Source organism: Stylophora pistillata, chromosome 2, assembly GCF_964205215.1.
Source record: "Stylophora pistillata chromosome 2, jaStyPist1.2, whole genome shotgun sequence".
Taxonomy (NCBI): domain Eukaryota; kingdom Metazoa; phylum Cnidaria; class Anthozoa; order Scleractinia; family Pocilloporidae; genus Stylophora; species Stylophora pistillata.
The window spans coordinates 1,006,541-1,024,700 of record NC_142520.1 but is presented as its reverse complement, the minus strand read 5'-3'; the positions used below and the strand labels follow the sequence as shown (position 1 = coordinate 1,024,700).

At 40.3% G+C, this 18,160-nt stretch overlaps 2 protein-coding genes across 3 annotated transcripts; one reads left to right on the top strand and one right to left on the bottom strand.

The window, feature by feature from the left end:
• Positions 1 to 3,723: 3,723 nt before the first annotated feature.
• LOC111333633 (uncharacterized) lies at positions 3,724 to 7,318 on the top strand. 2 transcript variants are annotated; one of them, XM_022939254.2, is made up of 5 exons: positions 3,724 to 4,617; positions 4,944 to 5,053; positions 5,820 to 5,987; positions 6,074 to 6,379; positions 6,460 to 7,318. In XM_022939254.2, exons 2-5 carry the CDS (start codon positions 4,993 to 4,995, stop codon positions 7,116 to 7,118), a joined length of 1,194 nt encoding a protein of 397 aa, XP_022794989.2. In that variant the 5' UTR covers positions 3,724 to 4,617; positions 4,944 to 4,992; the 3' UTR covers positions 7,119 to 7,318. The 2 variants fall into 2 exon arrangements, with proteins under 2 accessions (XP_022794989.2, XP_022794990.2); XM_022939255.2 differs by lacking the exons at positions 3,724 to 4,617; positions 4,944 to 5,053 and having other exon boundaries at positions 5,609 to 5,987.
• Positions 7,298 to 18,083, bottom strand: LOC111333632 (dolichyl-diphosphooligosaccharide--protein glycosyltransferase subunit STT3A). Its single transcript, XM_022939253.2, has 16 exons — positions 17,825 to 18,083; positions 17,161 to 17,221; positions 16,455 to 16,576; positions 16,193 to 16,338; positions 15,390 to 15,438; positions 14,598 to 14,746; positions 14,206 to 14,316; positions 13,803 to 13,883; positions 13,329 to 13,721; positions 12,981 to 13,073; positions 12,578 to 12,838; positions 12,337 to 12,453; positions 11,730 to 11,832; positions 11,309 to 11,497; positions 7,760 to 7,809; positions 7,298 to 7,518 (listed from the first exon to the last, which is right to left on the bottom strand). Exons 1-16 carry the CDS (start codon positions 17,934 to 17,936, stop codon positions 7,423 to 7,425), a joined length of 2,133 nt encoding a protein of 710 aa, XP_022794988.1. The 5' UTR covers positions 17,937 to 18,083; the 3' UTR covers positions 7,298 to 7,422.
• Between the last annotated feature and the right edge of the window lie 77 nt (positions 18,084 to 18,160).

The window sequence follows — 18,160 nt, the reverse complement described above, 5'->3', positions numbered from 1 at the left end:
ACCACTGTAACAAGACTGGTCACATTGTGAGGGCTTGTAAATCAAAGAAAAAAGAGACACAAGCTCCCCAACCCCCAGTAAATTATGTAGACAGTGATGACGGGGACAGCGATGATTATTTGGCATCCCTTGAGGTTAATAATGTGGGTGACAAGGATCACGTAATATGGGTCAACCCCGAAATACAGGGAAAGGTGGTCAAGATGGAACTAGACACAGGGTCAGCGGTGTCTGTACTTCCATACAAACTATATAAGGAACATTTTAATCATGTGAAACTTTCAAAGAGCCTTGTGACACTTAAAACCTACACTGGGCAGAAAATCACACCTAAGGGAGAGATGAGATGTAATGTTAAGTTCAAGGGCCAGGAAAAAGAGTTAAACCTACAAGTTGTTGAGACGCAGGGACCAGCACTGTTTGGGCGTGACTGGCTGTCCAAAATTCAACTGAACTGGGGTGAAATCAAAACCCTTAAGCTTAGCAAGACTTCAGAAGGGGGTATGGCACGCAAAGTGGATCAGTTACTACAGAAGTACGAGTCTGTATTCTCCGAAAATCTGGGCACACTTAAAGGCTACAAGGCAGATTTGAAGGTTGAGGAAGGCTGCCAGTCCAGCTTTCATAAACCACGCCAAGTGCCATACGCACTCCGCCCCAAAGTAGAAGCAGAATTGACACGCTTAGAGAAGGAAGGTATTCTCTCTAAAGTAGAATACAGTGAATGGGCGACCCCAATTGTCCCAGTAGTCAAGCGAAACGGATCGGTACGAGTTTGTGGCGATTTTAAGGTCTCAGTGAACCCAGTACTTCTTGCAGAACAGTACCCTCTGCCACGTATAGAGGATATTTTTGCAAATTTGGCTGGCGGTAGACATTTCAGCAAACTTGACCTTCGCCAAGCTTATCACCAGATGGAAGTAACCGAAAGATCCAAGGAACTCCTTACGATTAATACACACAAGGGCCTTTTTCGATACAATCGCTTAGTCTTTGGCATCTCTTCGTCTCCAGCCATTTGGCAGCGTGCCATAGACCAGGTTTTACAGGGAATACCTGGGACCCAGTGCATCCTTGATGACATGATTGTCACAGGCAAAACTGATGAAGAACATTTGGAGAACCTGGAGAGTGTACTCAAGCGATTACAAGATGCGGGTCTGAAGGCTAACAAGGAGAAGTGCGAGTTCTTCAGAGATAGAGTTCAGTTTTGTGGGCATGAGATCGATAAGGAAGGTCTACACAAGACACAAGAGAAGATTGAAGCAGTGGTCAGTGCACCAAGACCTGAGAATGTGTCACAGCTTCGCTCATTTTTAGGGCTCGTAAACTATTACAACCGTTTCTTGCCCAATGCATCTACAGTTCTCCACCCACTTCACCAGTTGTTAGAGCAAAACAACGAATGGCAGTGGACTGAACGGTGTGAGCGAGCCTTCACTGAGGCTAAGCGTATGATTACATCTGAGCAGGTGCTAACACACTATGACCCAGCATTACCGGTTAGGCTTGCATGTGATGCTTCACCAACTGGCATCGGCGCGGTTCTTTCACACGTCATGTCCGATGGTAGCGAAAGGCCGGTAGCTTTTGCGTCCCGATCGTTGACCAAGACTGAACGTCGGTATGCACAGATAGACAAGGAGGCATTGTCCATTGTGTGGGGGGTGAAACGATTTCATGTTTACCTCTATGGGAGACGATTTACGCTCATTACAGATCACAAGCCCCTCACTGCCATCTTCCACCCAGGAAAGGGAGTTCCAGCCATGACTGCTGCAAGGCTTCAGCGTTATGCATTGTTCTTGTCCGGGTTCGACTATACCATCGAGTATAAGAGTACAACCAAACACTGCAATGCCGATGGACTGTCGCGGCTCCCTCTCCAGCAGAAAGAGCTTGAAGACTTGGAGGTGGATTCAGCAGAGGTGTTCCACGCCTCTCAGTTTGTGCCATTACCTATAACCAGTGAAGCAGTGGCAAGAGAAACACGTCGTGACGTTGTCCTAGCGAGGATACATGATTCTATCGTGAAAGGATGGTCTACTCGTGTGGAGGAAGACAAGCCTTATTACGAGCGACGCAATGAACTGACAGTTCACCAAGGCTGCATCCTATGGGGAATGAGAGTGGTAGTTCCCAATAAGTTACAAAGCAGAGTGTTAGAGGAACTTCATGATGGGCATCTGGGCATGGTCAAAATGAAAGCACTCGCGAGGAGCTACGTATGGTGGCCTAATATCAATGGTCATCTGGAAGAGCTAGCGAAAGGCTGCAGCGGGTGTCAGCAAAACCAGAAGATGCCTGCTAAAACACCACTACATCCGTGGGAGTGGGCCACTACACCATGGCAACGTATACACATCGACTACGCAGGGCCATTTCAGAACTCGATGTTCTTAGTGGTTGTCGACGCACACACCAAGTGGCCAGAAGTGATTCCAGTCAAGTCAACTTCTTCAAGTTCGACTATCGAAATTCTACGCGATTTGTTCGCCAGATTTGGAATTCCGGAACAGATAGTCAGTGACAATGGTACACAGTTTGTTTCTGAGGAATTCCAGACATTCGTCAAGTCCAATGGCATCCGCCATATAACTTCAGCACCGTACCATCCAGCGACGAATGGTCTTGCGGAAAGGACAGTACAAACCTTCAAACAGGCTTTGCGTTCCATGCATCAAAGCCCCAAGCCAGTGAGGGAGAAGTTGGCGAAGTTTCTCATAGCTTACAGGAACACTCCACACTCCACCACCGGTGAGAGCCCAGCACAGTTACTCCTGGGAAGACCATTGCGTACTCTCCTAGATTTGGTGAAACCTAACTTAAACCGTAAGATGGTTAACCAACAACACCAGCAGAGCATTAAGGCAGCGATTGACAAGGGTAAACAGTATCGCCAGTTAGAGATTGGTGACTCAGTTATGTCACGGGATTATCGAGGGGATCTGAAGTGGCGTCCAGGGCTGATCGTTAACAAGACAGGTCCGCTGATGTATGAGGTACAGGTGGCACCGGGACTGATCTGGCGCCGACATATTGATCAGTTGAGACCAACGGCAGTTGGGCACTCAGTTGAAAGCACTGACGCCGACTGTAGTGTTGAAGTCAGCCAACCTGAAGTGGCCAACACACCACTGACCCCGATTACATCAAGTACTCCAACCACTAAGGGTGGCACAGCTCCAGGATGTTTCGAAAAAGATCAACCAAAGATGGTTCCTGTTTCCACACCTACGGTACCTGACCCTCCTGATGCTAAACCAGCTACAGCTAGTCCGATGGTCAAAATGCGACAACACCCTCAGAGAGTTCGCAGGGCACCACAGAGGCTTGATCTCTGAACTTTGTTTTATTCTGTTCGTTTTCTTTGTTTAAGGGTCGTTTTTACCTTTCGAACTGTGGTTACCGGACACTGTTGGTTTATTTAATGTTTTCCTTGAAATTGTATTTTAGGGCTTGTTTTAAAAACTAGGGACAGATCGTTTTATGTGTGGAGGAAATGTTATGGCTTTCCAGTGTGTTGTATGTTGTGTGCTACCATATATGGTTTGCTCATGCGCACGCATGACGCATTATTAAACAGTCTTTTACTTACCGAACCGCCATATTGTTTGGGGTGTGTAGTTCTTAAGTAATACATGACAGAATGCTTAAAAAATGCGACACGAAATGGGATTGTCTTGTTTATGAAATGTTGTACATAAGAACAATAAGGCCCAATTTAAACACCCAGAGCGATTCCATTAGGGCTAAACTCTTTGTTTAACTTTTAACGTTTTGTAATTTATTCACCGCTTCATTATATATATACTCGATTTTATTATTTTAGTTTACTTGATAATGACGTTCTGGAAACGTCGAAACGTCGTGTCATGCTTTGTAATATTTTATCGCAGTTTTTCATTGTCAAATGCTTTACCAAATCTTTACTTATTCGAAAATGTTTTAAACGAGTATTGACACCCTCTCCTTTTGGTCAGGGAAGAATGCATCATTTCATGCAAAACGTTTTGAAGAGTTCAAATTTAGAGTACAGCTTCCTCTTCTGCCCCCCCCCCCCCTCCCTCTCAAGCATTAAACGCGAGTTTTCTTCGTCTCCGTTCCTTCCTACACTGATTGCGTTAAGGGCACAACATAATGGTATCAACGATATATTAGGCAGTGTTTTTTCATTAAACCTCTTTCAGCAGAAGGGATTTCGTTGTTAATTCCTATTGCGTGGCACTTTTTAGAAGATTGTCTTTAAAACACACAACTTTTATTTTTTAAAATTGTCTCTTTTGACATCCTCCAAAAGCTCCTAACAAGTATACACATAAATAATTTAAGAACAATTGGCTTCACTTAAGACTGTGTAGCCATTCAATATTAGGAAATAAAACCCTGTAGGTTAGAATGAGATCGCAGAAAATTTGTGTGAGATCAGCGTTGGATAAAATTGATCATAATGTGTTGTTAATATTTTGATATGATAGTCCTTTACGAAGCCGTCAGTCGAATAGTGAATGCGCGCAAGAGGCGTGAACAAACAGATAATCTGCCACATGCTGAGAGAGGAGTTGCAGCTTCCATTGACAGGAGAGCGGCCGATATTCATTGGAGATAACACTTGAGGTAAGTGTCTTTAGGCCAAACAGAAGATTTGCTTAGGGGTACGTTTAAACATTTGAAAAGGAGTAGATCAGTGTTATAATAATAAGATGCGGTTTCTGGATACTCTAAATGCAGAGCTGTCAGTGTCCCAAAACTGACTAAATCACCGAGTCGTTAATCTGTTTGTTTTTCATCTTCAACAAAGGACTTGGGGAAAATGGCTAAATTATATTAGCGCGAGAGAAATTGTGATTCGCATTTTCAAGTTTGTATCTAGAGCTTTTAGAGGGTAATTTATTACTTGTGTCTTCATGGAACTGATATTTGATTTGCCCGTTTTAATTCAGTCGGAGGTCGTTTCTACGCCTTTATCAAACTTGGATTAGCGGAAATCAAATGCATAATTACAATCGTTTAAATTTTTTGTACCTCATCCATGTGGTGCTATGGAACACAGGTGAGTGAGTATAAGTTTGAAGTATCCCATATTTGTTATAAGCTATAGAGACTATATAGTACTCTTTTCGATTGAGTGTGGCAGATCGAAGTAATATCTGGCTAATCCAGAGATAACAAGCGGAGCAAAACAAGCAAAGCGCCTGATGCGCGGGAAAACTCAAGTGACTAAGTCGCGATTGGTTTTGGATTTACATTTGATGAGTCGAGAAAGGGACGCTAGGCTTCTAGAACGATCGGAGAGGAGAGGAAGGGAAAACCAGTGCAGTTCTGATTCACTTTCGACTTAAGTGAAGCTCGCCCTGATCAGAGACACTTTGCTTGGCGGGAGGTCGAGGGTTCAAGCCCCGGCCGGACCAATACTCAGGGTCTTAAAATAACCGAGGAGAATGTGTTACCTTTCTATAATATCAAGAAATGGATAGATATTCTAGTCTTCTCGGATAAGGACGAATAAACCGTAGGTCCCGTCTCCTTCAGGATTAGGGGTCGGAGACGTTAATTTCTCACGCACGAGATTACTGTGTGGTGGATGTCCTTCCGTGGGATGGGATAGGATGATGGGCTGTATTTCCCTTTGCAGATTAGACATTTAGATTTAGCTTCGCCGTAATCTACTAACCCCTTGCCCACTAAAGACGATATATTTAATTAATAATCTAATCAGTTTATTACCGGGGCTGCGTTTGTTATGCAAACCACTGCCCTGCCAGCTACATTCATTCAATTTGTCCTCCACTTATGTTTTGAATCGTGGTCTATTTCAGCTGCTCACAACATCAGAACATCGGCACCACCACAAGGCCTTATCGTCACTCCGCTTCCATGGCCGCATGGAACCGAGGCTGCTGCCAGTGTTGCTTCAGTTACCGAGGGTACCTCTCCCCAACTTCAAGAAAATCTAACCACAACTGCCCCCACCGCATATAATCGCTGTAAGTTTATTTGCGACGGGCGTTTGCGTCTTTTTTCGTTTCAATCCTTTCAACATTTGATTTACATTAGAGTTCTTAATTTGTAGCAAACTCGTGGACAATAGCCCCTTTAGGCTGCTACCGAGACTCGTACGTAAAACCTCGACCTCTTCCGAAACTTATTGCAAACTTACGAGGCACTATCGATCGCAAAGATGTTAACAATACTGTGATGGCATGTGCTAAGAAAGCCCGAGAGAGGGGCTTCAAAGTCTTTGGGATCCAGTACTACACTGAATGTTGGAGCGGCCCTGGGAGCGAGAAAACCTATGGACGAGACGGTACATCGGTGGACTGTAAAGATGGAGTCGGCAAATCTGGAGCCAACTTTGTTTACAGATTTGGGGATTATGGTTTGTGTGAAATTTATTTTCTGATCACTTCTGGTTTCATCAGTATGATCCAGTAACTGTTAATAATTTGCCCCTTTCAGAATTGTCTCCTTGTCCAATCTGTGCACAACCCCGCAAACTGTGTTTTCCTGCCATTTCTCAAGTGACGCTGGAGTCTGGTGAGAGCATCCCTTTGAGTAATTTGAAGGTTGGGGACAAAATACAGACACTGGGAACTCACGGGGAGAACATATTCAGCAAAGTGATTGCTTTTCTGCACAAGGAAATTGATGCCAAGGCACAATTTTACAACCTTGAGACCAAGTCAGGAAACAGTATTAGGTTGTCTGCACATCATCTGATTTTCAGAAAGAAAACAAATACATCATTATCATATGCTGTTTTTGCCTCAGAAATTAACATTGGAGATTTTCTTATACTTAATGGGAGCAGCCCAATCTATGACACAGTTACACGAATTACCCAGATGAAAATGACAGGTGTGTATGCCCCCTTAACAAGTCAAGGAACTTTATTTGTTGATGGCATACTGGTATCTTGTTATGCACACTGGCCTTCCCACAATGCTGCACATTTAGTTATGGCACCTATCAGAGCAGCTGATTTGCTGATGGGAGCCTGGAAACAACTGACCAGCTCATTAGTTGGGTTAACTGAGTTGGAAAGGAAAGATTCCTTAAAAGGAGTTCATTGGTATGCTTCCATTCTTATGTCACTGACAAACACCCTGATAATATAAAACCATTTTAACACACTGAAAGCATGAGGTAGCTTTGAATAGTAGCAAAGAGCAAGTCTACTGCTGCTTTGGGAATCCTTTGCAGTCAATGACTGATGAGAGTGACTTCCAGAAAAGAAGCAAATGCAAGTCAAGAACGAGTAACATCATGTAAACAAAACCATTAACCAACAACTGAATAAACTTTGAATTGATTTTTATTCACTTGTTGCTCAAAATTGTCTAACAACTAACAACCTTGACATAGATGGGCATTAGTACCTAATGCAATACTTGGATTTAAAAAAATGCGAGCTTGTGAATTCTAAGAACCTCTATTCTCAAGATCTTTTACTTTGTAGATTCTAACAAGCCAGTGTTCAGTGGTGTAAGCTTCCTCTAGCACATCCAGCTCAAATTCCTACAGGCAAAAAAGCAACAACAACAGAAAAGATTATTAAAAGCAGTGGAGTTTTATGGTAATACCTGACAGTTATACAGTGGGTGCTGTGCTTGATTACAGTCCTGTGCTACATTTTTAAGATATGTTTACATGATTGATAGCATATCATATAAGTCAGACATGGTCTTCACTCCTACGACAATCATGGCTGGGAAATTATTATGCATAATTTTAAAACTGAAGCTATAGACTAACATACTTTGTTTCCAATCTCTGCATTACGCACACGATCATAGCCAGTGGGTTTCCCTAAGCAAAAAAAAGTCCATAATGATCAAAGTATACACCAGTTGGGATCTAACTTCAAATAATACAGAACTTAAATAAATGAATGGGGTAAGTTCCTAAAAAGACTGTGGTGCTACCTTGGTAAGGGGTATTGTAGGATATTTTGGTTTTATGAACTGACTTGATGTAAATTGTCCATTGTAAAGAGTTTATAAATCTGCTGTTTCAAGCATTAGAACTTTTTCAGAGTGAATGACAAACCGGGCTAATGCTCTAAAAACTCGTTATGGACGTCAGGTTACATTACCAACTAAACTATTGTATATAATACTGTTAAGCATCGTATTAGAGAGAGAGGGGTAGGGTGGATATATATCTATATATGTATAAGTAAAAGCTTGTAAGGGGTCCCACAAACAATGCTGATCAGTCTCAAACGCGCTGCCTAGAGGATCACTGAAGCGATCGTGGGCTCTTGAAATAACGTAAATAAGAGCAGAAATGTAATGGTCAAGAGGCCAACTCCAATGCAGCTTTGTTGGTTTAATAGCTCGACGTTTCGACCGTCTCAGTCTTCCTCAGGAGCATACTCTTTATGTAGGTCAGGTTACATTACCAACTAAACTATTGTATATAATAATACAATATGGAGTATGCTCCTGAGGAAGACCGAGACGGTCGAAACGTCGAGCTATTAAACCAACAAAGCTACATTGGAGTTGGCCTCTTGACCATTACATTTCTGCTCTTATATATATACCGTATTTCTTCACCTATAAGCCGAGCGATTTTTTCAGTTTTCGACCCAAAATTTTGGGAGATTTTTCACGGAGAACGGGGTTCGGCTTATAGCCGAGGGTTTTACATTTTAAAAATATACAGTTGCTGAATAACTTTACCCCCCCGGCTTGTAGTCAAGTTAGCAATGAAGCAGAAGTAATAAAACACAACAAAAATAACTTCTGAATATTGGTTATTCACTTTTATGAAATTGGTGGCTCCTAAAGGAGCCGTTTGACGGATACGTGCAAGGGCTTTCAACCCAATGGTTTACTCGCCATCCGTTTCGTTTTCGCTGTCTGTGTCGAACTCGTTCTCTTCTATGTATTCATCATCTACTTCTGGGGTTTCCTCAGAGTAGACCACGTCGTCCTCTGTTCCGTCCAAGGCATTGGAAATACCGCAGGTCTTGAAGGATTTGACAACCATCTCTTCGGGTATCTCTGCCCATGCTTCCTTGATCCACCTGAGGACAAGATTTCTGCTTGGCGCCTTCTTCTTCCCAGCTGGGGTAAACTCAAATGGCCCAGATGTCATCCACGCCAAGTACTTTCGGCGCACATTATCTTTAAATGGCTTGTTTAGGCACTTATCCAAGGGCTGTACAACCGGGGTTAGGCCACCAGGGATAACTGCGACGTCAATGTTTCGCTGCTTCAGGTCATCTTTCACGGAATCGGTCAAGTGAGCTCGGAATGAGTCCCACACCAAAAGGGAACGCTCGGCACGGGGCAAACTCTGTCGAATCCATTCTCGGATGCCCTGTTCATCCATCCACCCTTTCTTATGGAAGGAAACACGAAGAGGATGCGGCACAACCAGATCTCTCGGTGTACGGACGCCTTTGAAGATGACTTTCGGTGGCACCTTTGCTCCATCGGCAGCAACAGCAAGAACGACGGTGAAGCTCCGCTTTTCCGCTCCGCAAGATTTTACTGGCACTGTTCGGCTTCCACTGAATTCCAGTGTTCGGTTCGATGGCAGCTCAAAACGCATGGGTGTCTCATCCATGTTGTAGATGCGGGATAAAGGGTAGTCGGCGCGTCTTCTTGCTGCAATGACGAAGCGATGAAAGCACACAATGTTCTCTTCGAGATCGGCGGGCAATCGCTGGGCCAGAGTTGTTTTGGTTCGCATGCTGACCGAGTGGCGTCGTTTCCATTTCTCGTACCATCCACGGGAAGCTTTGAAAGCAGGATCATCGGAGAGCTCTTTAGCTTTAAGGCGAAGGATCAATCCACTCACCGCAATACCTACGAAAAATAAAATAACAATCTTATTTTGCTGCGAGATAACCGTAGATTCGTGACTGCAGCACTCTTTTCGTGACATGTTATGAAATTGTCATGACAACAACATATTTCTGACCAATCAAAGTCTCTGTTTCCCACGCACTGAAAGACGATATCATTCAACTCTTCAAAAACTCTTAAAATTTTAGACAGAAAAGTAAATACCAACCTTGTTCTCTTTGCTGTGAAAACCACTCCATCACTTGCTGGTCTAGTTCGGGATATTTCGGAGTGAAACGGCCCATCGTCGCACGTTTTGCAGACATCTTCAGCTCTCCGGAAAGAATAGTCGCCTGGTCTCTTCTCCAGCGTCGTACCATGGACTCGCTTAGTCCATATTCTCGAGCGATTTCCGAGTTGTTTTCTACCGCTTCAGCTTCCGCGATAACTTTTATCTTGAAAGCCATACTATACGAGGAACGGCGTGCTTTAGGCATGATGATAAAAAGTGACAGCGACGAAAGGTATACTCGATAGATTGATACTTTGAAACGTTTAACTGAGATTATTATTGTTGTTGTGGTTAATCTGTTGTCGCGTGGTAGTATTTATACAGTTCGTTGGATCAATTGATATTCATATCTCTTGATTGGTTCGCTTTTTTTCTTTTGTGTTTATTGTAATTCATTAGGTTTTGTGTTTAGTGAGTCAATTTCTTATGTTTTCCGTGAGGTTCGCTTGCTCAAATGGCCAGTTACAATCAATAATTTCGCTCTCGGCTTATAGCCGATGGTTTTACCTTTTTTTTTGGGCAGCTTGAGTGTAGCGTAAAGACCCTGAAAGTCAGGGTCTCGGCTTATAGCCGAGATCGGCTTATAGGTGAAGAAATACGGTATATATATATATAAATATATATATATATATATATATATATATATATATATATTATTAGCTGTTTTGTTGTGTAGTATCGCTGAGTATTTTTACAAGTTGTGTTGTATTTTGACGAGCCCATAGGGCAAGTCAAAATAGAAATAAGTAAAAATACTCAGCAGTACAACACACCAAAATGTCTAATAAGTCATTTATTATCCAACACACCCAATTATTACTTCAGTGTGGGAAAATTTTGCAGATATTTATTTCCAGGCAGTGCATGACAGAAGTATGTGAAGCAGAACAGAATTCGCTCATTGTTGTGCTGCGGTTTCTATTTTCTTTGATAAATGATGAAATATCGTTGTTATCTAACTGCTTTTCTTTGTTCGATTTATCTAATAAACTTGGATCAATAATTATTTGTCGGCCATTCTGACTCTTCGCCATCAGAAAAATGATGTAACTTGTCTGTCACTTTTTTGTACCTTCAATCCAACTCATCACTTGCACAATACAAGAAAACTTGTCCAACCAGTTCTCTAGAGTACAAATACAACCTGATGTTTGTACTCGTCTTGGGCATTATTCGTACTCTAGAGTGTAGTTGGATAATAAATGTAGGTACTTACCCTGCTCTGTATAAACAGAACCAAATCGGTAGTAGCACATCTTGTACATAAGACAGTTGAGCAGGACCTGGGAACCATCCCTGTCAACACGGAACTCTCCAGTTGGTGTATAGTAATCATGTTCCTTGATGTGCCGACCTTTTTCAGTACTGCCTCCAATACGGACCATCCACAGGAACTTGTTGATATCTAAGACATGAAAAACAGTTACTTCAATAAAAAAAAAAACAAATCATGAAAGAAAAAAAAACAGGCCACCATCAAATAAATTATCCAGTTGTTCCAAGAGTGTACATAATACACCAAAGCAGAGCCAAAATGATGCCACAAAGGAAGAAATAAAATTTTAAAATTCTCATTCATTTATTGCACTACCAATTAAAATTGTGTTATGAAGACAAAGAATTCTCTGCACTCTCACCATCTGATGCATAACCAGTTAAACCACCAAAAATGACCAACACATAATTCACATCCAGTTCTCTCATGATCTCGTACGCTCTGTCCTCACTTGATGCCATGGCCTGCAATGTTCCATAACAATTTCACTGATCACTTTACATTAACTACAAGACCTCACAAAATTAATTGGGCAATTATTTGAACACCAAGGCCCTATCAAGACACCAAACTTTTCATATACTTTTCATATACTTTTCATATTCCAGGCCAACCAAGTAGAAAGAATGACTCAGTCAACATTTCTAATATTACAAGATTTCATTCATGAAAAGTTCCCCTGTTAAACTTAATCTGGTATCAGTTCAAGCTGGCAGTTTAAGTGTTGCCTTCAACTTACTGACCAAATGATGAACACAAATGGAAATCAGTTAAAAAACATGATTGAAGGCATTGATGTTGTCCACAAGCGAGACCTACAAACCATGCTGAACAGGATTATAGGTACTAGATATGGACCAGGATATCAACATACCAGCCCCACCCTGGAGATGTGTTTTGTTCCATGTCTTATTATCCAATTTTGTGAATTGATTGACTATTAAATAATAGTAGATTTTTTAACATACCTGCCCCACCCTGGAGATGTGTGTGTTGTTCCAGGTGTTATTGTCTACTAGTATAGTTCGATTGGCCATAGCAGTAATTTGATAACCATAATCCCACCAAGACATCACTTTTGCATCCTGAAACAAACACAACAACAAATATATTAGATGCTGATTTAATACCAGCACTACTATGATACACATTCCAAACCTGGTTGCTACTACTGTTATCCAACTGACAATAAACTGAAAGATACATTACCTCTGGAGTGTTTTGTCTGAGCCAGTAGTAAGCTTCTCGGAAATCATCAAAGATAACACGGGAGCCATCATGTTGTTTGGCTGAGAGTACAATTGATGGTGAAGAATAAGCTTCTGAAGTGACCCAGGTACAATGGAATGTGTAAGTTATGAGTAGTAAGGACATAAGGCCGACCATAGCTGTAGCTACTTCATTCTTGATTGGATATGTTGGGTCCATTTTCTTTGTAGTTTTACGGTCACGGCGGGAAACATCTAAATTCTTGAAAACATTGAGAAGTAGAATGACTGTGAGAAGCTTTCAAATACTTAGCATGAGAACATGATTCAAACTAAAAAAAAAAACAAACAAACCCTGAAGAATTTAAGTGCTGTATGCTGTTTTGGACATTCACTATAATTACCTTCATGTAAGTGGTGAGGATTGTAGACACACTGATTCCTGAGAGAATGCAAGCCACTGGAGCCAACACCAACATTAGACGAACCATAACTCCCTGAAAACAGTAACATACAGCAGTTAGAGAGACTGGGAAAACACAGTGAGAAAGTATGGAAATGATGTAAAGACACGTAACCTTCACAAAAAGACTGGTTTGACTGAACTATTCACAGGCCGAGTGCACCCAGTGAAAGTTTTAAGAGTTTGAAATGCAAGAGTGATATTAAATAGACTTATGACTCCTAACATATGAGCTAGTAATGAAAAGATGTACATATCTTATTGTACAGGTCAGGATGTCTCCACTTACTGCAAAGTAGATGCTTGTAACTCCATACATAATGATAAAGATGTTGGCATCAGTGAGTTTAAAGAAACAATAGTAGAGTCCAACTGGAAACATGAACACCATCAATTGCAAATCAAAGTAAAATGAGGACCATGTTGTAGGTTGATGTTCAGAAACTGAAGCAATGATGGGAATGTTGTTCTTTGCATAAGATGGATCCAACAAGGAGTAAAATCTACCAGTCCAAGGTGAGATTTTGCCAGTGAATGTGAGTATGCCACCAACAGTTGAGACACTGACTGCTGCTACCAGCACAACGCTTTTGAACAATAGTTGAAAGTGTTCTTTAGGCATGCGTGCACGGACATAGTCCACAAAGGCATGAATCTGGCACAGACCAAACACACCAAAGGCCTGCACATGGAAAGACAAAATGCATGGAATTAGAGGCAAAGGCCATTACAGATAAAACAGAACAAAACCAAAAATACTTACCGCCATGTGCTCACTGGATTGAACAGGCTGGAATCCAACAAATGAGATCTGCATCGACAAAATGGTTCCCAAACAGTAAACCTGAAATGGGAAAAGAAAATACATCCCTCACTGTCATCACATGAAAAATTCTGATGCATACAAATAAAAAGAGGAGGGGGGGGGGGGAGTGGGAGGTGGAGGAAGTCTGTATTACTATATAATATTAATGCTCAACTGCCAAAATTATAAGCAAACAACTAACTTCAGAGTGGAAATGTTTTACTTTTGATTCAAGATTAACAGCAGGGTTAGATATGGTGATATAAATCATTAAATGGTGTTCCCTAAGCTGATCATATGAATATATGTTAATGGCCATTTTACGGTGATACACCTGAAATACATAACTGTATGTCCTTACCGAGCAGTAGGCAACATAGATCCTGTGTGAAAACCTGCCAGTAATCATCAGTGCCAAAACATGCAGCGGAATCAAGTTGATAAGAAACACGTAGCCACCCCAGGAGGAAACCTGAAAAATACAAATTGAAAAAAAAAAAAAAAAAAAAAAACTCAGTCTACTGTTTTGTAATAATTAATGATATGCTTTGTTGTGGGTTCTAGGATTTTGCTTCCAGGAATGAAAATAAGTGCCTGGAAACCATCAGAGACACCAATTTTCAACGCATACATGTACATGCACCTCTCACATTACATATAGATAATACAAATAGGAGAAAAATGATTGTTATACATTGATAATGCTAATAGTAGATAAATGATTATTACAAAAGTTACACTTAGTTTACTCACCATGTAGAAATAAGCCAAAGCACACATGGTTGACCAGAACAGTGAGCCAGTCTTCACAGACTTAATCCACAATGCATAAGTAAGCAACATGCAAAAGATGGCAATACCTTCATTATCATACGACCCAGCAACTGATCGAGAAATGTAACCTGAAAAGAAAGCAATAAAATAATTATCAAAAGGAATAATTCTTAATGCCTGTCATGTTTCTTTGATTTTAAAGTGATTCCAAAATCTAGAAGTTTTTTTTTACAAAGCACAACAGAAGCTATAGACCGTTTCAAGGTTACCGGAACTATTTTGCCAGGGGCACAACTGCTGGGGCGAGCACAAAATGTACAGTGAATGTATGGAAAAAGTCAGGAGATTGATGCTCGATAATTTGAAGAAGGTTGTCATTTTGCAATTTCTATAAATTATGAAGTAAAGATACCTAGCAAAGGATGTTGCCGATTAAATGTGAAGGGTTCAGGCTCACTGAGAAGTTTAGTTTTTTATACAAATGCTTTTAAATTTTCCTACGAATGGTGGCTTGGTCTTACAGACAAATATAGGGAAAATCAAAATCTTAATTTGCGGCTTTTTTGTGACACTTCATTTCTTAAATTTGATAGATAAACTGGTATCTTTAGTTTGTAATTCATAGAAATTGCACAATGTCAACCTTCCTCAAATTATCAAGCATCAATCTCTCGACTTTTTCTATACATTAACTGTACATTTTGTGCTCGCCCCAACAGTTCTGCACCCCCGGCAAAATGGCGCCCATAACCTTGAAATGGTCTATTGTACCTGGAACAATGGAGATCATGGCTGCTGCTACTAATCCTGCCCCAGCATCCTGTAAACAAATACAAAATATTATTACACGACTCGGGTAGTCAGAGGGCCAATAACTAAAATCAACCAATCAAAATGCTCTATTGCCGGTCAATATTCTCTCAGTATTGGACCGGGCACTGTCCTGAATGGTCCCGAATGATACCGCACTTGTGTCCCTTTGAACTTCAGTCGTATAATAAATCTCTTATTAAACAAGCTTGTTCGGGACTGTACTGGAAGAATATCGGCCCTCGGTCTTTTTTGTACGGACCTCACTGCACTCGGTCCGTACTGTCAAGACCTCGGACCAATATTCTCCCAGTATGGCCCTAACGCTTGGTTAATAAGATATATATATATATATATATATATATATTTAAGTCTTGAGAGATAGCTAAAAACAGCAGTTAGGATTAACCCAATGTAAAGGAACCTCACAAAAAATGAGGAAGTTTTATACATCACTGTTGAGCAAAAGAGCCAGAAAGGATTCCACTTAATCATTGGACATTTTTTTAACCTTCCCTTTAAGAGAAGAAATTAATTCATCTGGAAAGACATCTTTTCAGACCCCAACTCCAAATTGCAAACTTAAATTTGATGTTACTTGAAACTTTTCTTGCTATAAAATTACTTTAAAAACATGTCTTGCAACTGTTAGAGCAAGATACCCTGAAAACAATAACAAGAACTAAGTACAGTTAATAAACAAAAGTGACAAATAGAAAGTAGCAAGACAGGCCAGCTAAACACAGTAGAACTACATCACGTACCTTGAGTTCTTTAGTCAAATGATAAGTGACAAGGGTGGTCAGTGAAGAAAACAAAGGAGCAAGAAAAACACAAACATTTCTGATGTCAATTGTGACGTGAAAGAAATTCATGAAGTGATACAATATGGCTGATGTCACCATGAGTCCTGCAAGAATAAAAATAAATCTGTTAATTCAATCTTGTAGACATTTAATGGCACCTTCCTCTAACTGCAATGTGCCTGACAGAATTTGCAGAGTTTATTTTGATAGACCATATTACCTGGATATATTGTGCCACCAATAATTCTACCCAATGGATACCATGCTCTATCGTCAAACCAGTTGTGAAATTTGTAAAATCCTTCTTCAGCTAAAAACCTTGTGGTTCTATAATTAAAGTACCTGCAAAAGAAGAGAGGAGCTTATTAAGTAAGCCCTGACACTCTTGTTTATAAATCAACCAAATCCTTCAGACCCTTTTAATTTAAAGTTCTATAAAAAAAGATGAAACAATTTTTAGTGTAATAGAAAAATCCAAGCCCCAGATGGGACTTGAAAAAAGAAGTCCAAAATATGTAAAAGGCTTTTCATTGAAAAAAAAGAACAACAAAAATAAAACATGTACCACAGGTTGAAAATGGGAAAAAAAGATAAAAATTAAGAATTATTCTAATTAAAGAAACAAACAATTTTTTAAGCAGATTTCAACAGACTTTAAATATGAAATAGTGTTCATTTCACAGGGGACGGTTTAGGATTAAAATTTGTATGTCAGTATTACTGCAGTACAAATACTAGAGTCAATCCTTAACTCAGCAAATTGCTACCAAATCTTACTCTTTCTCGTGGTGAAAAGCGAAGACCGAGAGGACTTGAGATGAGAACAAAACCCTCTACATTTTCAGTTGAGCAAACAATCACCTCACTGTAACAACTTCTTTGTTTCACGAGTAGTTACGAAAAGACTATCGAAAAAAAGAACTTACGGATCAAATTCGTGAATAACACTTTCAAACCGCAACACAGAGAACAACCTTGTGGAAAATGCTGTAGACAGGAAGGACAAAAAAATGAACGCAGGAGCACACCACAATTTCACGTTAATTAAGGAGCATAATCACATTTCAAGTTAATTAGCCTACTTTCTTACTTATCGGACAATCAAGAATGACATTTATATAATGCGTTCTGTGGCTTTTAAAACTGAAACAGTATTTCTATAACTTAGTTTAAAATAATCAAACCAACACATTACATCTTGAGATAGGTACAGCTTCATATAATGACTAATTGTCGAGCCTGAATTTTTTAAGCTCATATATGTTAACTCAGCCAACGTAACAATAATAGTCGTGTACCTTTTGAATAGCAATTTAGTTTAAGATAATCAAACAAACACATTAAAAATCTTGAGATAGGTACAGCTTCATATAATGAATAATTGTCGAGCCTAAATTTTTTAAGCTCGTATTAACTCAGCCAGCGTAACAATATAATAGTTGTGTACCATTTGAATAGCAATTTTAAAATATTCTCCAATAACATGACCACGATAAAATATTCGATCGAGGATTAATTAACAGCCAATAAACTGCAGGACTAGATCAACCATTCGATTTTATATATCGCATCACCAATCTTTGCACTCACACAAAACAGCACAAATGGACAGTATGAGGAGTTTAAGTAAGGTGTCCTGCTTCTCGTACGATAACCGAGGGAGAAAAGATGGCACTTGGAAGCCGCTCTCTTGTAGCTTCATCTTACCCGTGAGTGTTTAAGTCTCAGGATAAAAGGAAAACTACAAAGCAGAGTTCTTACAATTTGTAAAATTTACAAATTGAAGGACGCCACGTTGAACGAACTTTTGTTCACGAAATTCAATATGGCGGAGAGAAGGAACAGCAGGTCACGTGGGAACTTATACAGTCGATCCAGTTTCCCTCCTTCTTCACAAAGTCACGCAAACACTGGAAAGAAAAAGAG

Bases quoted from the DNA above. Each gene is read 5' to 3' on its own strand.
- LOC111333633 (XM_022939255.2), top strand. From the start codon at position 5,744: ATGCAAACCACTGCCCTGCCAGCTACATTCATTCAATTTGTCCTCCAC. The intron at 5,988-6,073 runs GTAAGTTTATTT...CTTAATTTGTAG, and splicing joins CCCCACCGCATATAATCGCT to CAAACTCGTGGACAATAGCC. The intron at 6,380-6,459 runs GTTTGTGTGAAA...TGCCCCTTTCAG, and splicing joins TTACAGATTTGGGGATTATG to AATTGTCTCCTTGTCCAATC.
- LOC111333632 (XM_022939253.2), bottom strand. From the start codon at position 17,936: ATGAAGCTACAAGAGAGCGGCTTCCAAGTGCCATCTTTTCTCCCTCGG. The intron at 15,439-16,192 runs GTACGTGATGTA...ATTTGTTTACAG, and splicing joins ATTTGACTAAAGAACTCAAG to GATGCTGGGGCAGGATTAGT. The intron at 7,810-11,308 runs GTAAGTACCTAC...TTTTTTGCTTAG, and splicing joins TTCTGTTTATACAGAGCAGG to GGAAACCCACTGGCTATGAT.